At 37.2% G+C, this 26492-nt stretch overlaps 3 protein-coding genes across 3 annotated transcripts; 1 reads left to right on the top strand and 2 right to left on the bottom strand.

Annotated features, from left to right (window-relative positions):
- Nucleotides 1-21: 21 nt before the first annotated feature.
- Nucleotides 22-4548, bottom strand: LOC112695251 (serine/threonine-protein kinase ATG1a). The gene is made up of 13 exons (XM_025747516.3): nucleotides 3862-4548; nucleotides 3650-3767; nucleotides 3491-3549; nucleotides 3291-3355; nucleotides 2711-2804; nucleotides 2527-2607; nucleotides 2311-2422; nucleotides 2094-2148; nucleotides 1756-2015; nucleotides 1305-1669; nucleotides 865-1153; nucleotides 686-756; nucleotides 22-579 (listed from the first exon to the last, which is right to left on the bottom strand). The coding sequence occupies exons 1-13, from the start codon at nucleotides 4105-4107 to the stop codon at nucleotides 349-351; spliced, it is 2046 nt and encodes a 681-aa protein (XP_025603301.1). The 5' UTR covers nucleotides 4108-4548; the 3' UTR covers nucleotides 22-348.
- Nucleotides 4549-10473: 5925 nt separating this feature from the next.
- Nucleotides 10474-12299, top strand: LOC112695252 (soluble inorganic pyrophosphatase 1). Its single transcript, XM_025747517.3, has 8 exons — nucleotides 10474-10682; nucleotides 10805-10925; nucleotides 11030-11058; nucleotides 11156-11221; nucleotides 11307-11414; nucleotides 11554-11619; nucleotides 11716-11918; nucleotides 12008-12299. The coding sequence occupies exons 2-8, from the start codon at nucleotides 10805-10807 to the stop codon at nucleotides 12048-12050; spliced, it is 636 nt and encodes a 211-aa protein (XP_025603302.1). The 5' UTR covers nucleotides 10474-10682; the 3' UTR covers nucleotides 12051-12299.
- A 537-nt stretch (nucleotides 12300-12836) lies between these two features.
- On the bottom strand, nucleotides 12837-23991 carry LOC112695248 (endoribonuclease Dicer homolog 1). Its single transcript, XM_029298788.2, has 21 exons — nucleotides 23397-23991; nucleotides 22021-23276; nucleotides 21796-21909; nucleotides 20835-21045; nucleotides 20292-20686; nucleotides 19981-20212; nucleotides 19296-19468; nucleotides 19083-19205; nucleotides 18824-18984; nucleotides 17962-18195; nucleotides 17716-17866; nucleotides 17451-17633; nucleotides 16897-17058; nucleotides 16721-16816; nucleotides 15989-16620; nucleotides 15538-15638; nucleotides 15246-15445; nucleotides 14247-15164; nucleotides 13980-14144; nucleotides 13508-13872; nucleotides 12837-13406 (listed from the first exon to the last, which is right to left on the bottom strand). Exons 2-21 carry the CDS (start codon nucleotides 23176-23178, stop codon nucleotides 13229-13231), a joined length of 5952 nt encoding a protein of 1983 aa, XP_029154621.1. The 5' UTR covers nucleotides 23179-23276; nucleotides 23397-23991; the 3' UTR covers nucleotides 12837-13228.
- Nucleotides 23992-26492: the final 2501 nt, after the last annotated feature.

Here is a 26492-nt window from a genome sequence, read left to right as displayed (position 1 = left end):
TTCTATATACAGATTTCAATATCGTAGTAACCGCAATATAATTCCACCTTCTCAAAAGCAATTTGAATACATTGCACATGTAGTTGGTTCAGAACTGCATGTTAAAGACTATTTACAATTTCCACATTGAAAGAATTAAGAACATTTATATACACGGAATTAAGCAAATATCAAGGTCCCTCTACAACGCCATAGTAGGTCATATATTTCTCTATACACTTAACGTATCTGTCAAAAGTTTAGTAGGCCACAATAATAAGAAGTTAGCCTTGACGCCACCAACAATTGCTTCACTTTATCCACAAATAACAAGTGGCCATGTAAGGACTACTGTACATAGCTGGTTACTTACTCAGACAAAAGAATATGGGTTGCTTTGGGAGAAGAGTCTGATGAAGATTTTTGATGGAATTGCAAGTTGTGAATATATTGTAGGATTCGCTTCTCGTTAGCAGCAGTAAGCAAAAATGGCGGGTTTAATGGAAGGTTCGTTGCTTCCCCCACAATAAAGGAAAGCAGAAGCATAGCTTTTGAATAAGATGCAGCTGCCCTACCTCTGTTCTCCATATATTCATCTACCTGGAAAAATAGCAAGCACCTAAGTACTAGCATTTTCATTCATATACCCTTGAGGAAGACTAGGGCTCAGAAAAAATTGATTAGTGCACATTGGAGATGTACTTACAGCACCACTTTTACCAACTAGGAGTGCTTCTTGGAATATGATCTCCATTGCATCTGGCATCTCAGCTTCTCCTGTAAATATATTTTCTAGTACTATGAGTATATAGGAAGATAATTCCTTAGATAATATGGAACTAATGGAAGGATTAGAATAATTCCTGAAATAAAAAGCTTTCCTACCATCCATATTTTGAATATGACGTGACAGTGTCTGAGCACTATCAACTGCAGCAATAAACCCCTCTTTTGCCCACATGTAGACTGACAAAGGATCACGGAAATTTATTTTCTTTTCCATGTTCTGTGATGAACCCACATCTCCATAGGAAGTTCTGGCTTCATTGGCCAAAGTGCTTGCAGGCAACACACCCATATTCATCCAAGATTCACAAACTTCTAGAGCTTTCTTCCATATAGCCAAAACTACTAACTCAACTGCAAACGATTCCAGATACAATTTTGCATTGTACTGCAAGATATGGACATCCAAATTATTATATATTTTGAAAAGACAACAGAAAGAGCGGCAGAGTACATTATAACTATTTTCATTTTCAGGCATATTTCAAAACCAATAAAAACCATATCACAGTGTGATGTAGTGAACAAGACTAACTCACTTTTTCACATGAAAGCTCCGCAAGGATCTGCACATACAGATGCAATAACTCTAGCCTGTTTGAAGAGCTCAGCGAGGAAGTTCCATGCATTTTACTTAAGACATCAAATGCACGGGATGCCGCTAATGCCACAGGTTCGCCACTTTTTGGATTTTCTAATTCACCAGCATGGCAATGGGATGGATCGTTTGTTTGCATTGGAACACCAGTTTCCGTGTTAGTCCTCTTTGAAGAGCAAATAGAAACCTTGCAAGTGGAATTATCTTGCACAGATGCCTCAAAGTACTCAGAGAAAGCTTCCAATGATGCAAAATGATGATTGACTAGGACATAATCTTTTTCAATGGACTCCATTAAACGAGAAACTGAAAGGAAATTTAGGTTTGGAACGATAAATAATGGGCAGGAAGCAATGCAAAAAGAAGAATGCAATTTTCAGAATGTATTAGACCTTGAGGTTCTTTTGACAAATGAGAACAACCAAAAACAGGTGTCTCAACAGCCTGAATGCCAATTGTTTTCTTCCCAGTATTTCTTTGCAGTGCCAAAGTATCATTGAGAACTGAATTGACTACAACTGGATCATCTACTAATGACTCAACATGATGCCCAGAATGCAACTGAGACATGTCCGAAGTGGAGGTAACTAAGTGTTGAACCACGGATCTCTCTGATGGATGCAATAAAGACTGCTCAACATGCATGATTAACCTGTAAGTTACATAATGTAAGATGTTAATATTAGTTATGACTTGGAAGGAAATGAGAAAGGAGGGAAGAAAATATCACCTGGGTTCCTGAAGGAAATTGTGATTGAAGAACTCCTTGAAAGTTAATCGCTCAACTGCATATTAAAATAAAAACTTTATGGAAGTTCTCCACATAAAATCTAACTGTCATGCAAAACATATGTATAAATTATATTCAACCTCAGATTCATCATCTTTGTGCATCTGCAACATGATGCAGAAGATTTGACATACACAGATGTACATGCCATTGATACCTGGGTTTCGACGTAAAAGGCCTTTGCAAAGATCCAAGCAATCAGAATGTAGCTCTTTTAAAGCCTCTTGGGGAAACTGCGGCTCGGTAGATGTCAAAATGTTTTGAAAAAGCTGCAATGCAAAAAATAAAAAATTGTCAGAGGAGAAAATAGGATCACAAGGAACTTTTATTTTTTGTTTTAATGAATTGAAGCAGAAGTAGCCTCTTCGAAAACCTGCAGTTGACTATTTCCATCAAATGGTGGCTTTCCAGTTACTAGTTGGAACAATATTGCCCCTACACTCCATAAATCAGCCTGCAATTACAATACAATTTTACTTTTTCATTCTTCATAAAAAAGAAAAAGGAATAACAAATATTTGCATGTACAATCCAATATTGGTTCTAACTTTCATCACCTTGGCATCATATTTTTGATTTTGAATTATCTCTGGAGCCATGTATAATGGTGAACCACACAGAGTGTCAGCCAAACCCTGGGGTGTGAGAGACCTAGTATAACAGCACATTAGGAAAAGGAGTAAAGAAAGTTTTAGTATTCTTGATTCCATCCAGTTGGAGTTACAAACCATTGGAGAACCAAATATAGGAAAACAGTTTGAATGCTTGCCAGAGAGAGAGAGAGAGAGAGAGAGGGAGAGAAAGAAAAGAGGAAAGCGGGGTGGGGGGGTGTTCCACAAGTAGAGAAGGTGCAGCATCAAGGATCAAACAATGTCATGGTATCATATCATAAATAATATTCACATTTAAACCATTAATATTTAAATGTCAAACAGTGTTGTTTATGGATAGTTTCCCCACTGGAAATGGCTGAGTGTCATGTAAATCTGCCATCAATCATTTATGAAGAAGCAAGACACAGCATCCTTTTTCAGAAAAACATTATTAGGTCATTCTAGAATAACAATAAGCCAGTGATAAGTATAAAATAATAATAGCATAAAGTTGTATTGTTTAACTCCAATGAAGCCATAGTACCTTGCAAAACCAAAATCTCCTATTTTCATGAGTGGTGTAGCTCCAGAAGTTGCCAATAGTAAGTTCTGCATGTATGTTTAGGGAAAAACAATATCATCAGGGCATGAACCATTTACAATGTGAAAGCCATAGTATCTTAAAAGAAAACTTATCAGCTTTTTGGTAGGAATCTAACAAAATATACTTGGTCACTTAGATACCTGTGGTTTCAAATCTCTGTGAATGAGGTTCTTCTCTTGAAGAACCTGCAACCCCGCAGCTACAAGGGAAAAGCACATGGCAACACAACATGAGTGATGAACACAAACATGAAAAAGCTTGAAATTATGATAATAAAGGAAAAAGCCATAAGAGGTTACCCAATTGGATCATGAAGTGCCTGGCAGTGGCTTCAGAAACTTTGCCATGGCGATGAATGTAAGCTGCAAGGTCGCCACCACTACAATACTCCAACACAAGGTAAATCCTGTCCTTGGTCTATAATCAGAGTAAAAAACAGAAAAGGCAGCAACTTTGAGTATGAAAGAGTGAGTTGAATAAGCAGAATTGGGGTGCAGGGTGCCTCAGTTACCTGAATAGCTTCGAAGAGTCGAATGATGTTGGGATGATCGATTGTGCTGAGAATAGTAATCTCTTTAAACAGATTCTCACTCACTTTGGGGCTCAGCTGCTTCTTATCGATCTCCTTAACAGCCACCACCGTGCCGGATTTGCGGTGCCTTGAACGCCACACTACCGCGAAGGAACCCGACCCGATTTTAGGTCCAAGTATGTAATCTCCGATCACCCGGGTCCCTCCTCCTCCTCCGAAATCCATAACCCAATCGGAATTCCTATGAAAGAGAGCAAAGGAGAATCAGAAAACCTACGGAGCCATATGACGTGGTGTGTTTGGCGTGCTGCCTGTGTGTAACTAACTAACTAACTCAGTGAAAGAGCGGAACGGAATTGAATTCAATAGGATTGGATTGTTGGGATGGATTGATGATATTTGGAAGGGAATCTAAGGAAAGATTGTGTTTTTCTTTTCTTTTTTTTTTTTTTGTGCGGAAACGAAGCCGAGAACAGCACAACAGGGCAACTGGCAAGTCACTCAAACTCACGGAAGTTGCTGAGTGGACCAACTACAACTTATCTGCGGAGATGACTTGGAAGAAACCTGCAAATTATAAAATAGGAACACCGAACACACACACTACACTCTAGTCATTATGCCTAATTAAAAATACACTACTAATTTAATTTTAATGCGAATCTCACTTTATAATTCTATTCGTTTATTTTAATTTAGAATATCCACGTCAATAATAAATATAAAATCGCCAACTTTATTTTTTTTTTATCAATTTTACATTAAATAATATTTTAAAATATAAATATGACAAATTCATTATTCCGACATACTACACATACAAATTTTTTTGGTATACAAATTTATACAAATTGACCTAAACCCAACAAAAATAATCCTCAGCTTAGATTGCATGCAAATACGAGCTTCTCCAACTCTTAAATAGCGCAAAAATCATTATGACAAATGGTTCATCTTTCTCAATCAAAACCGCAACACTCAAAATTCAAACAATGATCAAAATCACTAAAAAATCTGTGAAATTCGTCGCGAAAAGTAAAGGAAATTTTGAAGCTGAATTCAAAAAGAATTATGAGGAAATGAAATAAGAATATGAAAGAAGAAGAAGCAGCAAAATATGAGGAGGAAAAGGAAGAATTTTAAATTATGCAGAAGTTATCAGTACCAAAATACCGAAAACAATACACATAAATATCTTAGTTTTACACCGAAATTGGCCGTCAATACACAAAAATATTTCTTTTAATGCTGCATTTTTTTAGTAAACTACCATTTCAACCTAAGAAATTTGAAAATGCTAACATATCTATCCTTAAAAAAAAAAGAAATTATCATTTGCACCCAAACAACAAAATTATCCAAATATTAAAAAATCACATAAAAATCTCAAATTTCTCTTATCAACATCCGCATCATCTTTTTCCTCCCTACTAACCACTCTATCATCCTCATCTGCTCATCACCTTACCACTAGGGGTGGAAACAGGGCAGGCTTTACTCTGAATAGGCCTGCCCTGTCATGTAATCAATTGGTCTGAGTTTGGCCTGCAGCTTTAAAGTACTAACTCTAGCCTAGCCTAAAACTTGTTAAAAGGTCTGATAAATTTTTTTTACAAAATAAAAATATTATTTTAAAAAATATATTTTTTAATAAATATATTTATATGTAATATGTCATATTTAATATTTATAAAAAATTTTAAATTTTAAAATATTTAAAATATACAAAACTATTTATAATTAAATATAATAAATTTAAAATATATCATAATTTTGTTAATAATAAAAAAATTATTTATATATGTAATTATGTATTAACAGTCTTAGGCAGGTCTGACAGGCCAATAAGACTAATTAGTGAGTATGGGTCTGGCCTATTAACATAATAAGGCTTTTATAAGAGTCTGAGCCTGTGCCTGTTTTATAACAGGACAGGCCAGACTAGGCCAAACACAAGCTAGGCTACTGGCCCCTGGCAGGCCGTCTGGCCTTTTTCCACCCCTACTTACCACCACCACCACCACTAACCCTATCCTCTATCTCTCACCAATAATCAATTGATTTTCAAACAATCCTAGCAGCAATCTGCGAGCCACCTTTCCTCCTCCATGACAAATATCACGGCCTCTGTTTTCGTTCCTACAACTTCCAACATCAGCGACCACTGCTGTCATCCTCCTTCCGTCGTGGCCACCCCTCCTTCTCTCCTTTCCTGTCTCGTTCTCGCCGACCAGAGGACCTTCGCACCAGCCCCTGCTTCGCCGCCACCAGCAACCTTAGAGCCGCAGTTCCTCGCCTTTCCTCTCTTCACCACCGACCACCCTCACCTACCGTGGCTATATTCTTTTCATCACCGAACCAGTGCCGCTGACGGGGCCACCACGTCAGCCGCCACCACCGTGGTCCTCTTTGTGAACCAAAACCGCGATGATCTCTCTCTCTTTATGTCTCTTTCGCCATCTATTTTAAACCAATGAACCCTAATTCACTTCTCCTTCTCCTCTTCTTCCCCTTCTTCTTTCCTCTTCAAGAACCAGAGACCTCCGAACCACCATCACAGCCCTGCCATCATCGCCTTCTGCACTACCAGCTGCCAAAACCGCTGTGAACCACCGTCGTCTCCACTATCTACGACGAACCCGAGCCACCCTCACCATCCCAGTCGTTCTTTCTCTCGGTCCAGACCACCACCAGTAAGCCACTCACCAGTCTTGCACCTCCTCCACTGAACCCTAACTCAGCCCCTGTTCTCACTCTCTCTTCTACTCCAACGAGCTGTCGACAACGTCACCATCATTATCAGCTTCTCAATCGCTGAACCTTCAGGGCAACTGCCGTACCTAGCGTCTCTCTCACTGAAACAGAGCTGAAACAGAACAAGCTCACCCTTGCCTCTCAGAGTTTGGCTTAGGTGAGGATTGCTCAATTCGTTCAATTCCCCACATGGCCTGTTTGAGTTTGGCAATTAATTTGTTGTAGGAGCATTAGGTGGTAGCACTCTATTTTGAGTTTAATGAAAAGTTAAAAATGATGATGATGAGGGTAATTTGGAATTTTTATGTGATTTTTTAGTGTTTGGATAATTTTTTGAACCCATGTTTTATGGTACAAATTGTAATTTCTTTTTTCTTATGGATAAATCTCGTTTTCAACTTTCGTGGGTAGAAATAGTAGTTTACTCTTTTTTTTCTTTTTATTTTTCTTATTTCTTTCTTTCTTTTAGTTGAATGAATGTAAGTTCATCATCTTCCAAGTAAATTTGCAGTATTATGTATTTTTTCTTCTTCTTTATTTGATTTTTTGTTTTTACTCTTGTTAAAAGAGTAAAACAACAAGAAACTTGAGAAAGAAAAACAAGAAGAAAAAGATGATTAAGAAAAAAAAGAAGATTGTGATGATGATGAAAAAAAAGAAGAAGAATGAAGCAGCAGAAGATTAGGAGGAAGAAGAGAAAGAGTTTTGAATTATGTAAAACTTATGAGTATACACACACCGAAAATTCTTAAACAATACACATAAATATCTTAGTTTTATACCAAAATTGGCTGCAAATAGTATACAAAAATATTTTCTTTAATATTGCATTTTTCTTCTTCTTTTTCTTATTTCTTTCTTTTTTTTATTTGAATGAATGTAGGTTTATCCTCTTCAAAATAATTTTGTAGCATTATGTGTTTCTTCTTCTTTTTTGTTTGATTTTTTTATTTTTATTCGTGTTAAGAGAGTAAAATAAGAAGAATCTTGACAAGGTAAAACAAGCAGAAAAAATTGAATAAGAAAAAAAAAAGAAAATGATAATTAATGATGATGATGATGATGAAAAAAAGAAGAAGAGCAGTAGAAGATGAGGAGAATGGAGAAGAAGAGTTTTGAATTATACAGAACTTATCAGTATACATACACAGAAAATTCTTAAACAATACACATAAATATCTTAGTTTTACACTGAAATTTACTGCAAATACACAAAAATATTTTCTTTAATGTAGAACTCCTACGTTACATTCAATTCAAACCATTAACGATAAACAACAATTTTCACAAACAAAAACAACATTATTCATCTACAGAATCATAAACTACTAACGAAGTAATGAAAACATTAATTAGAATCAAACCACACCTCAGCTACTTGATTGAATTCAAAATAATAATCCACTTCACTCTGGTTCAATCGATAATCTGAACTTGAATCATTAATTATCTTTAACAACGAGATAATTGTTCAAAACTGATTTTAGAGCTTGATTTCAAAAACGTAGACAACGAAGAAAATCGTAAAAAAATGAAGAAAGAGAACGCAGAGAACGAACGAAGAGAAACACAGAAAACGGAGAGATGGAAGAGAACGTAGATCGAAAATGCTGAAAAAATTTGAAAACAGAAACGAAATCTTTTCAAAAAAGGCGGTTATATATTCGTGCATTGATTGAGAAGTTGGTTAGATAGTGGTGCGTGACGTGAATTAGGTTAAAGAGACTTGTATGGATTTGTATCGAAAAATGACTTGTATCGAAAAATGACTTGTATGTGGAGAATATTTCTTCATTATTGGGAGAAAAAAAACCAATTTCTCCTCTCCTAAAAGGTGGAAATTTTTTAAATAAATAAAATAAATATTTTATTTTCTAAAATAAATAATTTGTAATATTTTTACTAAAATGCATCGAATCTTTTATCTCATTTACAGTGTAAATGAAATAATACTACACATATCTTGATTACACTGTAAACAAGATAAGGCCACAAAATGTTGACAGGTATATTTTGTTTACAATGTAAACAAGATACATGTATTCAGTTTACACTATAAACAAGATATATAAATAATTATGACGTTTACAGTATAAATGATATACGTTACAACAAATTTTCATCACATATGAAAGGATGTGCTACCTTTTGTATTCTCCACAAATATTTCACTATTTCTTTTCTATCTTTTTCTTCCAAAAATAAGCTGAAATGTCTAGTAGTAGTGGATATTTAGTTATAAGTATGTATCCCAATTGCCATATGAGAAATAGTGATAATGGAGTGATATTTGAGTGTGAGAATCCCATTATGTTGCGTACCCGGTGAGTAAGTTCTTTGTCCGAATTGAAGAGTTTGATATTGAGTAGCATCGGTGGTAGCAGGAGAAAAGAGATCATAAATGTGGGGTATAGGTTGCTAACACTGATGAGAAACGGAATTTTTCGATTTCGTCTGTTTTGACTCCATGGCGACAAGCATGTGCGCCTGATGTTTGACATCCATATGGAAGAATCATGGCGGAATAAGTGATGGAGCTTTCTATAGAGATTAGTGATATCAGTGGCGGTGGATCTAGGCTGTCAGATTTTGTGCAGGATGACCCACCTCTCGTACCACCACCGCAACACGTTGCTCGTCAACTAAATACGGATTCTGATAACTAACCTCTTCATCGATAAATTCGGCAACATGTGCAATACCATTCAAGCAATACATATATCCCTGATTGGTGGCCATCCTTGCCTCAGGACTGATTCTTCCCACTCCGCCGCACAAGCTCTATGCCACACTCCGCCGCACAGTGGTTGCTCAGTGCCAACCGCCGCCACAACCTCGCCAATGTACGCCGCACGCTGCTACTCACTGCCCCTTCCCCCACTACTGCGGGCTCTCTTCCTCCCCAACCTTGTCTTTGAAAGCTTCAATACAGTGAAAATGGAGGTTCTTCGTGTGCAATGTTAATCGCTGCAACGTCTTTAGCTTCTAAGTTGAGGTAAATCGTGGATGGGTGTTGAAGGTGTGCGTTTTGAACATAAATCGTGGTTAGGTACTGAGGGTTAGCTATTGCACATAAATCGTGTCAACTCCTGTGCTTTTGTCTCAAAACACGTAAATCCTCTTACATTAGGACGATTTATACACAACTGGTAAAGTTGACCACCCTGGGACGAGAAGCTATTCATGTGTAAATCGTCCTAGAATGTGGTGGTTAACATATTATATAAACCACAAGGCCCATGGACGATTTATATATTATTAGGAATATGGATTCACGTTTCAAAAATTGCTTTAGGAGAATCAAGTAATTTTAGAAGGTGTTTATTTTATTTAAGTAATAAAGCCTTTTAGTTATGATTGTTTAGAGTAATAAAAATTCTTGGAGGCCAGTATTTTTTATTAATTTTGGTCAATATTTAACTAGTACAAATATCAAATTATCTTTAACAAATAAATTTTACTAATTTTTGTTTGTAAATTTTGATAAATATAGGTATAAACTGGGTTGACTTTAACGTACAAATTCGAATAAATATAAGTACAAATTATATATTTTATATATGCAAATATATATAAATATATTTGCAATTTTTTACTATTTAAATACTTATTCAAAATAATAATATTTGCTGGTCATCATATAATATTATCTAGCAATTAGTTTTAATAAAAAAATGATATTTTAGTAATAAGTTTCAAAAAAGATGGTACATGGATATTAAAAAAAAGAACTATTTATTTTACTAATACAAATAAATGAGGGGGTTATTATGGTTAAAAAAAAAGGGGAAAAGGCATGGACGTAAATAAGAAGTTTGAAATATCTACAAAACAAGTGTTGTGGTGAGCTTACATGTCTCGTCATGAAAGAGGCGAGGTATGCTCTCATGGCATTGACCACTTCTTCCTCCTTCTCTTCACCTCCCTATATAAATACATCGTCCTTCATATTTGCTTGGATCTGATCTCTCTTCTTCTTCTTATTCTTCTTCTTCAACTCTTTAATCTCTTCAATTCCTTCATAATATCATCGCCAACCTAATAAGGTACCTACGTGTTTTGTTTCCATTCTTATTTGTTTTCTGCATTACATCAAATACCATGCATGCATTGTCATCCACATACACATATACATGGTTTTTGATTTTTGTTTGGTCATTGTTGAAAGATGAGTAAAAAGGATGAGGAATCCAAAGATAACCGTCAGGCACCAAAGTTGAATGAAAGGATCCTTTCATCACTGTCAAGGAGATCAGTAGCTGCACATCCTTGGCATGATCTTGATATTGGTAACTGCAAATTAAACCTTTTTTTTTTTTCTTGATATGTTGCCATTCAATTTACGTACACTGCAAGGTTAAAATCATTTTCTTCTTCATTTTTCTATATGCAGGACCTGATGCTCCCAAAATTTTCAACTGTGTAAGTTTTTACCTTCTTGTGTCTGCAATAGCTTTGTCTTCTCCTAATGCAGCGATTTTCTTGTTCGATTGATGGTTGTTTTTTTCTTTTTGTGCAGGTTGTGGAAATCACCAAGGGAAGCAAGGTGAAGTATGAACTGGATAAAAAGACCGGAATGATTAAGGTGTAAACTCTGAAAGAGAATTTCTTTTCTTTGATATTCTTGTTATTTAATTAATTAATTAATTGTGTAAATGAATAATGGTCAGGTTGATCGGATTTTGTATTCATCGGTTGTGTATCCTCATAACTATGGTTTCATTCCTCGCACACTCTGTGATGACAATGATCCCCTTGATGTCTTGGTCCTCATGCAGGTAAACGAATTTTACTTGGTTCTTTTTAGGACCAAGTTTTTTATTACATGAGTTAATAATCACAACACTAAAATTGACCTCAAATCAAGAGTGACTGAATGATTGAGTGATTTGTGAATGAATGAATGAATGAATATAGGAGCCAGTTCTTCCTGGTTGTTTCTTGAGAGCCAGGGCCATTGGACTGATGCCTATGATCGACCAGGTACCTACCTACCTACCTATTTATGTATGTTATTTTCAGGTGGAATAGAATAAAGAATGGCATTTATTGATGAGAAAATTGAAAATGAATGTGTAGGGAGAGAAGGATGACAAGATAATTGCAGTATGCGCAGATGATCCAGAGTATAAGCACTACACTGACTTCAAAGAACTTCCGCCTCATCGTCTCACTGAGATCAAACGCTTCTTTGAAGATTACAAGAAGAATGAGAACAAGGAGGTTGCTGTCAATGAGTTCTTGCCTGCAGCCACTGCTTTTGAAGCCGTCCAGTCCTCAATGTTTGTATTTCTCTTTCTTCATCTATCATAATCATAATCAGATCTTGTTAGCTATGTGTATAACTGAATTGCATTTGCATGAAATGCAGGGACCTTTATGGAGAGTATATTATGCAATCCCTGGGGCGATAGGCAAGAATGCTGTTTTCCAATGGAATTCCATCCATCCATCAGAAATAAGCCGCACTTTTCTACTATGTTTTGATTTTTTCGTATCTCTACACCTTTTATACTTTTTTGTATTTAGTGGATACTAAACCACTTGTTTCGGTATATTAAGACATCCTTAATGTGTAATGCTTCTGGTAGAATCCTTACATTGGAAATGTATAACTATATTTTACACTTTCCAAATGAATAACTTGATATGATTTTTCTCTCTATTTTGGCTCCAAGTTAGAAATAGAATTATATTATGTGTATATTAAAAATTAACCACCGATCAACCATCTATATAAAATATATGTTAAAATATAAAATACACATGAAAAATATATAAATTGACATATAAATATGTTGTGGCTAAATTTTAATAAATACACTTGGCTAAAGGAATTGCAGCACTTCTAATTTTTCAGTTTAGGTAAATATTTTCTTATGAGGTGAAAATGCTCAACAATAAGTATTTTATTCAATTCATTGAAACAAATATATATTTATCACCCATTCTAAGTTCCTCCAATGTCCTCCATCCAAACATACAACTGAGTAATTAAAGCAAAACCATAAGAGCTGGTATGTGCACAATATGCATCATTCAGAATAAGCTATAACTGTTACAATCATAAAGTGAACACACATAAAGCTCTTCTATAAAATTTTCACCTGTGTTTTACTTCCATCCAAACGCATAGTAAGTGTCATCCAAAATTTGCATGAAGTGTTTCACGAGTGAGCATGTATAAGTTTGTACAAATATCACTAACGATTTGTTATTGTATTAAGATGTGGAGAAGTATAAATAATACTATCATTTTCAGTGACAGTGTCAACAGGTTACCTATAATATGAGCTCTAAAAAACAATCAAAGACTACATAGTTGGCTGTTTCCCATCCTCTCTTGGAAAGACTGGCCTTGGTAAGTGCTCATAAACATTAATCATAACTTAGAAGAGTTGAGGACTTGAGGGTCATACATACTATCATCTCTTGTGTACTTTTATCAGCGGAATCAGAGATGATACAGCACAGTTGTAGATTTTGCTGCTGTTTATTTATTCAAGTATTCACTGAATGACTGAAATATGGTATATAAGAATTGTTGAATGTTTAGAAAAAATAGAATGAGAATAACCACTCACTCCATCTTTCATGAGTATAATTTATTTAGTAGTTCTAAGAGAAGAACAGCAGCAGAGTCTTTGGCCTTCTTGACACTGGGCATTGGCTCTCCAACACATTCATCTGTCCATCCTCTATCAGTAGTATTGACGCGCACCGCAAATGTGAAACGCTTCGCATGTGCTGGACCGCCCTCATTCACACATCTGCATGTTTTAAGTGAAAAAAGTTATGCTATTATCAAAGTTCCAGAGTTGGCTCTTGTTGGGATCCATACAACACAAAAATACACAAGTAACTAACATACCGATAGAATGGCATAGGCCAATTTCTTCGCAAACAAATATCGTTTAATGTTTGTCTGGTAAATGTTTGGTTTCCATTCTTTTTCCCATTTTCATCATTCTTCTGATTCTTTGCCACCTCCTTTTCTTTCAAAGCAGCTAGGGCATTTCTGGCAGCTAATTTCTGAGCCATTTTCTTTTGTGGATTTTGAGCGGCCCCAACTTGCACGCCATCAATGAATACTTCAACAGTGGCCAGATTGCCAACACGACTTGCTCTGTATTCTAAGCCTTCGGCCTGCTGCTGGCATCGCTCTTGCAGCTCACGCACAGGATGCATTGGCAGAGTCTCTGGTGTAACCATGGGATGCAATAGAGGCTGAAAAACCTGGGAAGATCAGAAAACTCCATCAATTTTTATTTTTATACTTCCATTTTGGCAAAACATGGGGAAAAAATTGCCAAGCCATCTAGGTTTGAAAGGTGGATGCCAACCTTCCAAACGAGAGTAGTATCCCTTCCACTATCAAGAAAAATGGAGCCAGCAATAGATTCAACAATGTCACCAAGGACCTTGGGAGCTTTGCAGTCTCCCAGGCCAAAGGAGTTAAATCCCGGTTTTGACAATTCATCCTGAACTTCCTTGACAAATTCTTTGATCTGCACACAACAAAATTACGTCGTCAGCAGAGATTGGGAGAATAGGCACAGGTTATAAGATCTGTCTACAAGCAATAATCTGAAAGGCCTCAGAAAGAAGACCTGCTTTTCTAAGGCACTAGACCCATGTCGGAGATGCACATGAAGATTGTGTTTAACTGCAACACGAGCAAAATTTTCATTATTTACAGCAGCAGCCCGAAGGTCAGTCAATCGTCCCGGTGGCAAATTTGTGTAAGTGAAAAACAAATGCCTGGTAATAAGATGGTCCAAAACTGCATCACCAACAAATTCCAACCGCTGATAACAGGATACCCCTGATGATGGTCTGGACGCATGAGTAATGGCTTCTACCAGAAGCCCCCTGTCTTTAAACTTCATATTCAAAGCACCTTCTAATGCATCAAAATCAACACTCCTAAGTATGCTCTCTGGAACATTGAAAGGCTTTCTTGCACAGTCCATCTCATCAGCAGGATCAAACTCTATCTGAATGCCAATCCATTTCATAAGGTGGTTAGCGGCACGCTTACCTCCTTGGACATAATATACACCAATGAGTGCTTCCACAACATCAGCAAGTGTCTTGCTGGACAGTACTCTGTAAGAACTTGAATCACTCTCAAGCTCACCATCTTCCAGCTCATCTTCATATTCATCAGTGTGACAATCCATTCTCTCAGTGTTAGAAATGGATGTATCCTGGTCAAATAAAGTTGACTCTCCATCCTTGGTATCCTCATCGAAGACAGGCAGCACCCCAGGAGCCGCCCATCTTGATGGGGCAAAGCGATCTGCTTGAATATATGATTGAAGGCCTTTACTTAATGCATACTGATATAAAACCATGTTGCTGACCATTTGTTGCCTCATCCTAGTAAGTTGGCCCTCATGTTTCTGCGGGTATTTTAGGAAAAGAAATCGACTAACGACCCATTTCAGGTAAGCATCTCCAAGAAGCTCTGCCCTTTCATAGCAGAATGTCTCCTGACAAGATGCAGCAGTCAAGGCCTCCAAGATCTGTTCATGTAGAAGTAGAACACATGGGGTTAACAACAAAATCTAGCACTAAAAGCTAACTATCTTGAGCTGAGAAGATACCTTCAAAGCCTGCACAGGATAATTTATCATATTCCTAAGCTGAACTGCAAGTAGCATACTTTCAACCCTCCTCATGATTGAAGGCAATCTCTGGGCACCCCGAACAAGTGATCCAGGAAGAGGGTGTACTAGGCATAGTTCAGGAGGAAGGAACACGTAATATGTTTTGTCATGAGATTCTTCAGATTCTCCTTCATGTGCTACAATAATGACATGTGACATTTCCTATCAATGAAAAATCTATAAATTTGAAGAACAAAACAATTTGAGGATAGAAATCATCAAAACGCACCTTCACTGTGTTCGAATCGAGGGGAAAGAAGATTCTTACAGTATGACACACCACGCCCTCTTATAAGCGGTTGATGCTTGTAAATCAAATCAACCCCATACCTACAAAATCAACAAAATAACAAGTAGCCACATGCACCCTCTGTTGTACAGGAGGAGACAAAGTTTCTCTGATCTGGAAGGATCAACAAACTATTGGCACCTTCCGTGGGATATTGTTGGTAAGTCCCTCACATTTTAAAGGTGGCAATAGAAGTTTCCTTCACAGATCAATATTAGCTCCTTGCTCTTCCCAGACAACATTCGTGGTGCACATTGGCAATCAAGTTATCAAAAGAAAAGGTTAAAAGATGGTGAAGTGGGAGGCTTGTTTTGACGGAAAAAGTATCTTCAAATCAAAATGGTAAATATCTTAGAAAATATTATAAACTAAAAGAGAATGCACATCATACTTTTGCTTGTAATAATCAGCATATGAACTGTACTCGAGAGGACCAAGATAACCTTCTTTCCTAGGGAAAGAGTTCTCTGCAGACATATCATAACGTATTGAATCAACATAAAACCTCTTCCCAGAGTGTGCAGCAGTTACAATTTTCCCAACCAGATCCTCTGCGTTAGTACAAGTATCCGCCATCATCAATTTTCCTTTGGTCGTCAAACTGATATGTTTTTGTGTTTGGATGGCATCTCTGTTAGGAACCAATCCTGAAGCTTTTACCACATCAAACTGGGCTACAGCTCCTCTGATTCCATAGGTTGGATGTGCTTTTTGCCCAAACGCCATGCCATGACGCAATTTTCCAAATCCATACTCCCTTCTGTCTCCACCTAAAGTTCTCTCATTAGTACCAAGGTAAACATCTGGCCGAGCCTTCTGGAGGGGATTTTTCCATGCATCCGATCCAATTATTGTCTCGACCATAAACCAGTCAATTTGTTTCACAGGATCTACAGACTTATCGCTAATCATTGGGACAAATAAATATGCTTTTGCGGGATCCCAAGGAGTGGTAGAAGGTTCAACATCCACATCCAAGACAATGCTCATTAACCTTACATGAAAGCTTTTCAGGGTCGCCAACTGCATGTCAAATATACGTATCATTCCAGCATCAGGAACTTTTTTTTTTTTTCAGTTACAAACATCTGAAATAAATATAGATAATGGTTAATTAGTAAACCTGACTCTCACTGATATCTATTGACCCTCTAAAGACAAGAGATGCCTTTGTAGTCACAGTTCGAGCGATAAATAGATCCATTGACATCGATAACACCTACAAAGAGAAATAATCAGGGGGAGAAAATGAATAGTCAACTATAAACTAGAAGCAGTAGCACAAACAGAAATTACTACCTCTGCATCCAGCTCATTGCCAAAAAGTACTGCAAAATCTGAAACTTGAGTTAAGAACGGATCCTTTGAAATTCCTACATTTTCGCACTCCACGGAATACATATAAAGATGAAACAATTTGGAATTGTTGTAAGCATCTTTTCCAGATAAGATCCATTCTCCCTGAAATCGAAGATAACACACTAAGCAATAATGGATATTTTAGGGCAGGTGAATAAACCCAAGATAAGAAAAAAAACCTACTTTTAACTAGAGGCATGAGAGAAAGTTTATGTACTTTATAGTACATTTATACTTGATCTTTTGGTCTATTTTTATTCCCATAGAAGTATAGGTGTTGTTTTTTAGATGTAAAAATATTAAAGATTGCACAAGTCTAATTTTTGTCCTCTCTACTCCATCAATAATCAATCTCCAGAATCTTCAAGATCAGAGCATTGATACCTATGCTTTCTTTGCAGACAAAAAATGGCAGTATTTTCATGCCAGCTATATACCAAAAGTCCAAAACCCACTCAGAAACTTAGACCATATGGCTTAGAGAATAAACCAACCTTCAGTGTGTCAGCCACACCTTCAGGATAGAACTCCCTGTGTCTAGCAGTCCCTGGAAGTGGATCCCCTTCATCATTTTGCTCAGCCTTTTCTCTTTCTCCCCCACTTCCTTTGTCCGGCAATAGCATGTCAGTGAATGCTCCCATCTCATGCAATTTCTTGCAAGCAGCCAGACAAACAGCCTACAAAACAACAATTAATTAAGCAATGCTTCTTGAATGAAGATGCTCATAGTTAATCAAATCTATAATAATGATTGCATGCCTGTTGTGCCAGACGCATTGAACTGCAGATAGGACCCTCAAGATTTTCAAATGGCGCATTACAAGGTAGTTGAAGCTTGCAAGAATATTCAGTGGGACATCCTGGTTTTTCATGCTTCTCCATGATAAACTCAGGGCGAAGAATTGAATACCTGGATAACAGATGGAAAGAACCCAAGTTATAATTGAAAGTACAAGAATAAAGAAACTGCAAATGAAGCTATACTCTCAAGCAAAAATGTAGCACCTGTCGCTTGGTAGTTGGGAACAGTAGAAGTGGATAAGACCTACAGCAGAATTTAAGCTCACAACTGCCCCGGTTGACTTGACCTGGTAAACTGTTCCCGGTCGGGTATCTACTGAAATCAATCTTGAAGTGTCTTTCAGATGACTAAGGTCTGTTCTCTCTATTGCTTCTTTGCGTAAGGTCTCCTCGCTGTTTCTTGCATTCCTAAGGAATGCTTCATGTGACAAATTTCCCCTGTATACAACACAAATCACAAAAACAGAATGACACACATATGGTAGTAAGATATTTTGGTTACTTAGCATCCATTATAATGCAAAACCGTGCTATGAAAAGTAAAGCAGTCAAACAATGCTGATTAAGATCCATTGAAGGAGGGATTTTGATGCCTTCACCCAAAAAAAAACAACAACAACAACAACAAAGCCTTGTCCCACTAAGTGGGGTCGGCTATTCACCCAAAAAAAAAAAAAAAAAAAAAAAAAAAAAAAAAAAAAAAACACTTCAATTCCATTAAAGCAAGTAATTGACTTAAATAGATGCAAATCAGCGAACAGATCATTCAAGGAAGAAAATAAACCCAGATGGGCACTGGCTAGGGTTGGCAGGTTCCCCTGAAATTCTTTTTATTCAATGATCATCCATGAAACCGTTACATCTCAAACAATTACCTCAACCATGATCCCCAGACCAAAAAACAAAAGAAAAGAAAAGACAATATGACTCCAGTTCTGCCAGTGCAAGAGGCCAAACATAGTAGTTCTCTCAGAAGGTCAAAATCCTCTCAGGATTGCAACAACCTAGAAATGCATTTTGATCCACAAAGGAATATATCAATACTTAACAAGGACATAATCAGTACCTCTCAACCATCAGGATGTAATCAGACCCAGGCTTTCTAGCACGACCCCTAGATTGAATGTATGCCAGAACAGTCTTTGCAAGGTCAAAGCGAATAACGACATTGCATTGCCGGATATCAAGCCCTTCTTCAGCAACACTAGTAGCAACTAACAATGTAACCTACAAATGAATCCTAAGGTTAGATTGGGAGAACCAAAGTATTATTTCCCTCCCGGGTAACTGATAATGGAGAAGTGTGACTAAGAAATAGATCTCACCCTCCCATCACGGAACTTGGCAATTGTATCCTGCATTTGGTAGGTCCGCATTTCCTGACTATTGTTGTGACCAATCAAGCTTGCACATTTCACAAAACTAAGAGATGGGAGCTCTGCAAAGACCTACAAGATTGGTGAACAGTGGGCTTATATATCTTGAACACACAGCTGAATCAACCAAAAGGAACTATGCAAATAATGCATATGTATAACCTTCGGTAGAACTAATGCAGACACAACACGCTCAACAAAGATGATTGCACGGAAGTCTTCTGTGTTCTGATACTTCAGTAGTATTTTGATGAGTGCCTGCACCTTGGGGGTCACCTTCCCATCAGCTACAGCTGCTCCTATTATGACATCCACATGCTCCCCACCAGAGACAACTACAAAAGAATGTTAGAATAAATAAACAGAAAACTACTTTCAATCTCAATTCTCAACCATTGGTACTTCAATAGCATTAGAAAGGGAGACAAAAATTAGACATTTTGGAGGGAAAACCATGATGTTGACAAAGAACACGGTGTGGAATGGCAAAAATCACAATCTCAGTGCATATGTTAGGCTTAGACAATATGAAACTCTTATGCACAAAGCAAACATAGCTGTAACACCTTTTTGTCTCATTAAAACCAATCTGTACCATCAAACCCAGAATATATGTGCACAAGTGAATTGCAAAACAGTGATTTCCGCAAAAAAAAATATATTTTTCCCAAAACCTGACTCCTTCAAATTCCTACATGCTCTGAAGAGTTACCGTAAAAAACTTAAAATTTACATTTTATTCAGATAATATACAGATTCGGATAACCACAACATAACGCTAATAATCAGATATATTAGTCAGGGCCAGGTTTGCTAATAATAAAAAAGTGAGACCATCCAGGCTCACCATGACTGTCTGGAAGTTCTCCTTCCTCAATCTCTTCAGGTTCAGTCCCATTGCAAGTTGTTTCATGCTTTGAGTCATCAACTTCAGCATGTTTGTCAGAAACTGCACCCTCTGACAACTGACATTTCAGAAGAGAGACAACTTTGCTAAGATAAGATTCCTGAAACTTGACATCTAGTTGGTAGTTAGCCCTTTCATCATTCTGCAAAGCTGCTAGAAAAGATTGGGCAACCTGTACATAGAAGAGAGAAAGGGATTATAAAGTTAGCCAAGATACTCATCATCCTCATTCTCCATGAAATAGTACATACCTTAAATGCACACCACTGCCCCAGTTCACCAAGTGCATAATTGATAGCTCTCAACTTCTGAATTAGGTTTGCAGCTCCATCACTTTCTGTTCTCTCAGAAACACCATATACTTGTCGCAGCTCCTCTTTTGCGCCAGCATCTCTAGCTCCCATAAACTGCCATTTGCTTCTCCTTGAACTCGATTTTGCAGCTTCTTCAACTTCAACCTCCATCTGCTTTACTTGCTCATGTAGATAACATAAACTGCCGGCTTTGTCATACTCCACCACAACTTCAGAGGGCATGGGCACATGTCTCTCCAGCTCCTTGCGATCTTTAATGGTACAAACTATTGAATCCAGCTTGCTCTCAAGATTTCGAATTTTTATTGCACAATCTACTTGGCTGGAGACTCCTGAATATACGATAAACATGAAGAGATTTAAAATTAAAACAAGGAAAATATGACACTTAACAATCCTCGGGTAAACCTAAACCATGGCTTAAAAAAGTTATGAACAGAGTACAGGATCCAATATTAAGTTGAGAATTTGAATAAATACCCTTCAAGTTTACAGGAGAAGCAGTCATTCCAAATACAGATGGCCTGTTCTCTTTAGGAGTTGTGTGGTAGAACTCAGACATCACCAGCGAATATGGATGTTTCTTAACAGCATGATGGCACTCATCAAGAATTAGGAGATTGATTGCTTCCATTTTAATGATGCTATGCCTCAAAATGTTCAGAAGAATTTGAGCTGTCATGACTAAGACCTAAAACAAGAACAGACAGTTGAAAATTCTCAGCTATCACAATCTGGCCAAGAAAAAATTAAGAACCTTATGAAAAACAGCTACAATGACTTCAAAAGGTACACTCTGATTACAAATTCCAAGTTTTTACCTATGGAATGAGAGTTCTGGGTATACCAGAACCCCACGAATTCGGAAATCATATTCTTGAGGAACAACAGCCATCAACAAAATCATGCTGACATGATTTGACAAAAAAATGCACAATACACTATACTACTAATGGAACTACGCTTAGATTTATATCCAAACATCAACCATTGCTTCTAACTTCTACTTTAGACATAAAAATATAGGTAAACCTCAAACAATTTATACAATTTTCCTTTATACAGACTATACTAAGTTACAAAAAATTCTATAAAAGTAGGAACTAACAATTCCCCATTCACTATGAAGACTGCTTTACTATAACTATAATATCTATGCAAGTTTTTCTTTACATTTCAACAAGGCATACATAGCCAGAAACGAAAAACTGATATTCAACAATAATTGAAACAACCAACAACTTTATACTTAATCAGTAGCCAATATCTATAAGGGACTGGATAAGTATCAACAGCTATGAAGAGAACAAATCATGATCAGATCATCAGACATCAAAAGTCAAATGTTTAGGAAAACACGCATCTTAAATAAAACTCAGAATAAATCAAGAAACAGAAAGCACAGCCCAACTCATCTTGAAAAGAGGTTTTAAAGGCATACATGTTTAGTGTCGAATTCACGCTGCCACCTTCGAGCATCCCAGAAATCCTGACCCATTTCTCCACAGTAATGACCCACTTGATAGCCAGTCCGCTCACGAATTACTTCAGCTTGCTGTTTTTAGACAAAGAATTAGAATTACATCAACTTTACATTGCGTTGGATAAATCATTAGTGTCTCTTAGCAGAAACATTTATAAATATATAATTGTAAAATTGTATTACCTGGTAAACAAGTGGGACTTTTGGAACTAAAAATACTGCAAGCATTTTTTTATTTTGCTTTTGCAAACTCTCGTGTATACTTTTGATGAGAAGAACTGCAATGAGGGTCTTCCCTGCTCCGGTTTCAAGAAAAGCTATAGTATTCTTCGTCTTTGCCTGCTCAAGAACATCCAATTGATACTGTCTAGCTTTCTCCTCAGGAACCCTCTCCTTAGCCTCCTCAGATGTCTTGTCAAGCTTTCCATTGCTTTCCTGTTTTGTGTCATTAGCCATTTTCTCTTCTCGATCCCTACCGGCTTCCCAAGTGCCCACGCGAAAAACCATGTCATTAGAACCCAATTTATCCCTTTCCCAGTAACCCCTCTGCTCTCTATCCCTCCAATCCCTATCTCTAACATCTCTCCAGCCACAATTGCCATAATGTTCTTTTTTCCTGCTACTATCTTTGTCCCTCCTAACATCAATCTCATCTCTACTATCCCGAGGCCTCTTCCTATTAAAACACCTCTCTTTCTCCTTGAATTGATAATTAACTCTACCAGAATAATGCCTGTCATTCTTATAGTTGCCAAGCCTCGCCCTTTTGCAGTATCTCTCTTCACCATCAACATCATATTCCCTCAACTGATCGCGCCCTCTGCTCAGGCCTCCGTTTTCCACAAAACAACCAACCAAAACTCTCCCTTCATCATTACCATTCAACAACTTATTGCAGCCGTTAGTTTCAGCCCGTGGATGCTGAAAAGCATCTGCCGTGCGACCATGCTTCTCTGCAACCAATTCATTCTTCGCGGAACCATTGGAGGCAGGAAGTGGAGTCAGAGAGTGCTGCAGCTTGGAGTGTGCTACTGCAGAAGGAGGGGCATCATGAGGCAACCATGGTTGTTGTGGTGGTGGTGCTGCTGCTGCTGCAGCTGGTTCAGCAGTAGCATTGGAATTGGATTCGGCATCAAGCGGGAGGCCACCACCATTCTTTATGCTATCAAGGATTCGATCAATCCCACCAAAGAAATCCTGGTTGGAAGCGTTGTCAGGCTGCTCAGACACAATTGAAGACACATCAAAATCAATGAAATCACATGATATGTCCTCACAGGCGTCCAGCCAGTAAGAAGGGTCACCCTCCCCTGACCCCGGAACCCTATTCCCACCCTCCATATCCCCTAAAAACTAAAACTTCAATTTGATAAGGAAATAAAAATTAAAAATCGGATTCAACAGGTCGAAACTTGGAGTTAGAGAAGTGAAGCGTGGTGCTGCAGAAGCAAAAGAGGGTTAAGCTCAGAACTCTGGAGTAGATATTAAATAGAGCGCACGAAGCACGCAGAAGAAATAGGAACAAATAGAAAGAGAAAGAGCAAAGTGAGTGAGTGCACCAAAAACCACAAATCCTGTAGTGTGATTCTGTAAGATTCCGCTGTCTTTCAAAGAAAATTATTCTGGTGCTCCTTTTTTCTTTTCAATTCCGATTCAACCCTCTTCAGTCTTCTCCAACTCCCACGCGTGCGAGCGAGGGAGTCACTTCAACTCTCAACTCTTTACCTAGAACACACAACTCAAGCTTGTTAACAGTTACTGCATTTGTTTCTGTTTTGCTACCGGATTCTGAATTTTGCTTCTTCTTCTTCCACTGTTGCCGCTTTTTTTTTTTAATCTGTTTTTGGGCATAAAAGAAAAACCACAGCGACAGAGATAGAAGAAACAGAGCAAAATCTCAGACTCGGCGGAAAACACTCCCAACACACACAGGACAGCCACAACAAACATTAACCCAATAGAATTCCATCGCATTTATTAAGGAAAAAAAATATAGAATTAAATAGGAGAATGTTTTCTTCTTTTCTTTTTCTTTTTTAATGTTAGATATTTTTTTCACGACTTATGGACCTGATTATGAGTCGGGTTTTACCCACCCGAATCAATATCCCCCAAAGTGCAAATGCCTTCAAAATATAAATAAATAATATTAATATTATATCATCTATCATCTATCATCTATCTATATCTGTATCGATATAACATAATAACAGCTTATGATATTCTCTACCCTTTTTATCTCATTTTTAAGATATCGAATATATATATTTGCAAAAAGATATTATTTGATGGGACAAAATTATTGGCAGAAGAAGATAATAGACTTGACTCTGTTGAATTGACTTAAAAACTATCCATCAATGGCATCTCGGTCAAAGGATTATTATTTTCTAGTTACTAACTTTTAACAATTGGCATATATATCAATATTCTCCGAATAATTTAATATTGCTTTAATGAATAATTTAATTTTTAATTTATTTATTATTTATTATTAAAATTAAATTTAAAATTTTTATTTATAAATATATAAATACCATTGGAACCTAAAAAATAACATACTCGTTAGAAAAACTTGAATTCATTGAAAACAGTTATGTAGTGGAATAAGAAATATCTATGGCGATTTCACATAATCCAAAACCAGCACATATGCATCTTTTCATCCTTATGTACTCTCCCTCACCTCATTTCAATGTCTCGTGAGTTCTTAACAAACCAATAATCAGTACCAATTTTATTTGTATCATAATCAACTACCATAACACCATATGATCAAGTTCATATCTACATATTCTATCAAAATGTAACTACCTGACTTTTATCTTGTCATGACCAAGACTAGCAGCCAGACACTACTATTTAGCTAACTTTAAATACTTTAAACCATATATTAAGTGTATACATATGAGCTTGTAGCGCTAATCGAGAATGATATATATAGTCACGCATATTGGAATAATTATAAATTAAGCCGTTAATACAAGAAATGAAAAAGCATAGCATAGCATACTCATATCATACATGAAATGTCTAGAGGCCTAATTTATCACAAAATCCAAACTCATACTTAATTACTTACTATATTATGTACATACTACATCTTTAATGCTTACAGGCCCCGGTTCACAAGAGTCACCCTAAACTGGAACCCAATCTACATTATTAAATAAATAAAAAGAGCTAGCCCTCTAAAAAGACTATTCAAGAGCGAGGATAAGGACTACTATTATTAAGACTACTAATATTACTACTACTACTACTGCTGCTGATACTGGATCTCCAGAAACTGCTGTTACAATATGCTGAAGCGAGGGAATCACTTTAATGCACCGATGATGTTGCTGCTGCTCGCATCCTCTAGAGTATAGATCCGCCATCATTTGGTCAATCCACGCCTCTGAGCTAAACTCAGTTGAAGGTGCAGAACGAGGGCTTTCAGGAACCCTTTGCCCGTCAAATCCTGGCTCAGCTACAGGTGATAGTGGTGGAGCGTCGGGCATAGGTACATTACTACTTGATCCTCTTCAGGGTCGGGTATGTCAATGATCGGAGACTTCGGTATTGGCTCTGCCATATTCAGAGGATAAGGCGAAAAAGGATGCTAGCCTTTGCCGGGATGAAGCTCGGATAGCAGTGTATCATAAGACATGTCAAGGTCAAACTCCTAGCTGAGCAGAGGGTGAGAGAAAGGACGGTCGAAAAGATAGTAGGTGCATGTACGCGAACTACCCTAAAACACCGCGCTCTCGTTGCGGGGTTCACGTATCTGCCGTACGCTGGGTACTCAAAGAAGATCACATCGGTTCCCATCTGTGGACATGGAAAAAAGGGAGTGAGAACCTAAGGTTCCCAGTAGGGTACTTTACGAAGAACCTAAGGGGGTCCGCAACCTAAGTCTAATCGTTTATAAGGTCACAACAATAATTAATCATACAAACAGATGCAATCACAAGTATATAACCGTATAACAGTCACATGTACAAGTAAGCAAAGACAAGCAAGGAAATGTAGCAACCAAGTATGATGCTTGTCTAGTCCTGCGCAGGTCATGAGCTCATGCGTCGGTTGGCTACCCGCAGCCCGACGTTACTTGGTGCTCCCAGTGAGTAGCAATCCATATGGCGGGCGTCCCCACGTTCATATAGTCTTTGGTCAGACGGGATGGAAGTCCGCTTTGCCAGGTACTTCTTAGCACCTTGGGGTTTACAATTTCTTCTTCCACGACACATCTCAACAGAATTTATTTCTAAGGGGCTTCTCCTCTCTTCTTTTGTAAAAGCTTATGTCTGACTCTTTCTTAAAATGCCTCAACCTTGTCATATTTTACCATTTTCTCTTCTTTTTTTTTACTTTTTTTCCCGTTTTCATTAGGTTTTTAATGACGCTTTCACCCCTAATGCTATTATTTTACTATTTTATCTTCATATTTTTCCTAATATACCTTTCTCATTGATTAAGTTAATTATTCATTTTTAATTTGACCTTATGCCTGAAATTACTAATATTCTCCTAAGTACCCTAATTTTACCGTTTAACCTTATTTAGCATCCAAATTTTACCGGATTAGTCCTAATAGTTGCCTATGCTTAAAGTTATTCCTAATATTTTTATTAAATGCCAATTTTTATCATAAGAAACCTAAAATCAAATTT

This window comes from Arachis hypogaea, chromosome 6, assembly GCF_003086295.3.
Source record: "Arachis hypogaea cultivar Tifrunner chromosome 6, arahy.Tifrunner.gnm2.J5K5, whole genome shotgun sequence".
Lineage (NCBI taxonomy): Eukaryota > Viridiplantae > Streptophyta > Magnoliopsida > Fabales > Fabaceae > Arachis > Arachis hypogaea.
The sequence above is the reverse complement of the archived record's forward strand: the minus strand, read 5'-3'. Positions and strand labels throughout refer to the sequence as shown.

Coding starts and splice junctions, on each gene's coding strand:
- LOC112695248 (XM_029298788.2), bottom strand. CDS start 23,178: ATGGAGGGTGGGAATAGGGTTCCGGGGTCAGGGGAGGGTGACCCTTCT. Junction 21,910..22,020: donor AAGTCCCACTTGTTTACCAG/GTAATACAATTT, acceptor GTCTAAAAACAG/CAAGCTGAAGTAATTCGTGA. Junction 13,873..13,979: donor ATACTACTCTCGTTTGGAAG/GTTGGCATCCAC, acceptor TGATCTTCCCAG/GTTTTTCAGCCTCTATTGCA.
- LOC112695251 (XM_025747516.3), bottom strand. CDS start 4,107: ATGGATTTCGGAGGAGGAGGAGGGACCCGGGTGATCGGAGATTACATA. Junction 3,356..3,490: donor ACAGAGATTTGAAACCACAG/GTATCTAAGTGA, acceptor ACATACATGCAG/AACTTACTATTGGCAACTTC. Junction 2,016..2,093: donor AATTTCCTTCAGGAACCCAG/GTGATATTTTCT, acceptor TGTAACTTACAG/GTTAATCATGCATGTTGAGC.
- LOC112695252 (XM_025747517.3), top strand. CDS start 10,805: ATGAGTAAAAAGGATGAGGAATCCAAAGATAACCGTCAGGCACCAAAG. Junction 11,222..11,306: donor AAAAGACCGGAATGATTAAG/GTGTAAACTCTG, acceptor AATAATGGTCAG/GTTGATCGGATTTTGTATTC. Junction 11,415..11,553: donor ATGTCTTGGTCCTCATGCAG/GTAAACGAATTT, acceptor GAATGAATATAG/GAGCCAGTTCTTCCTGGTTG.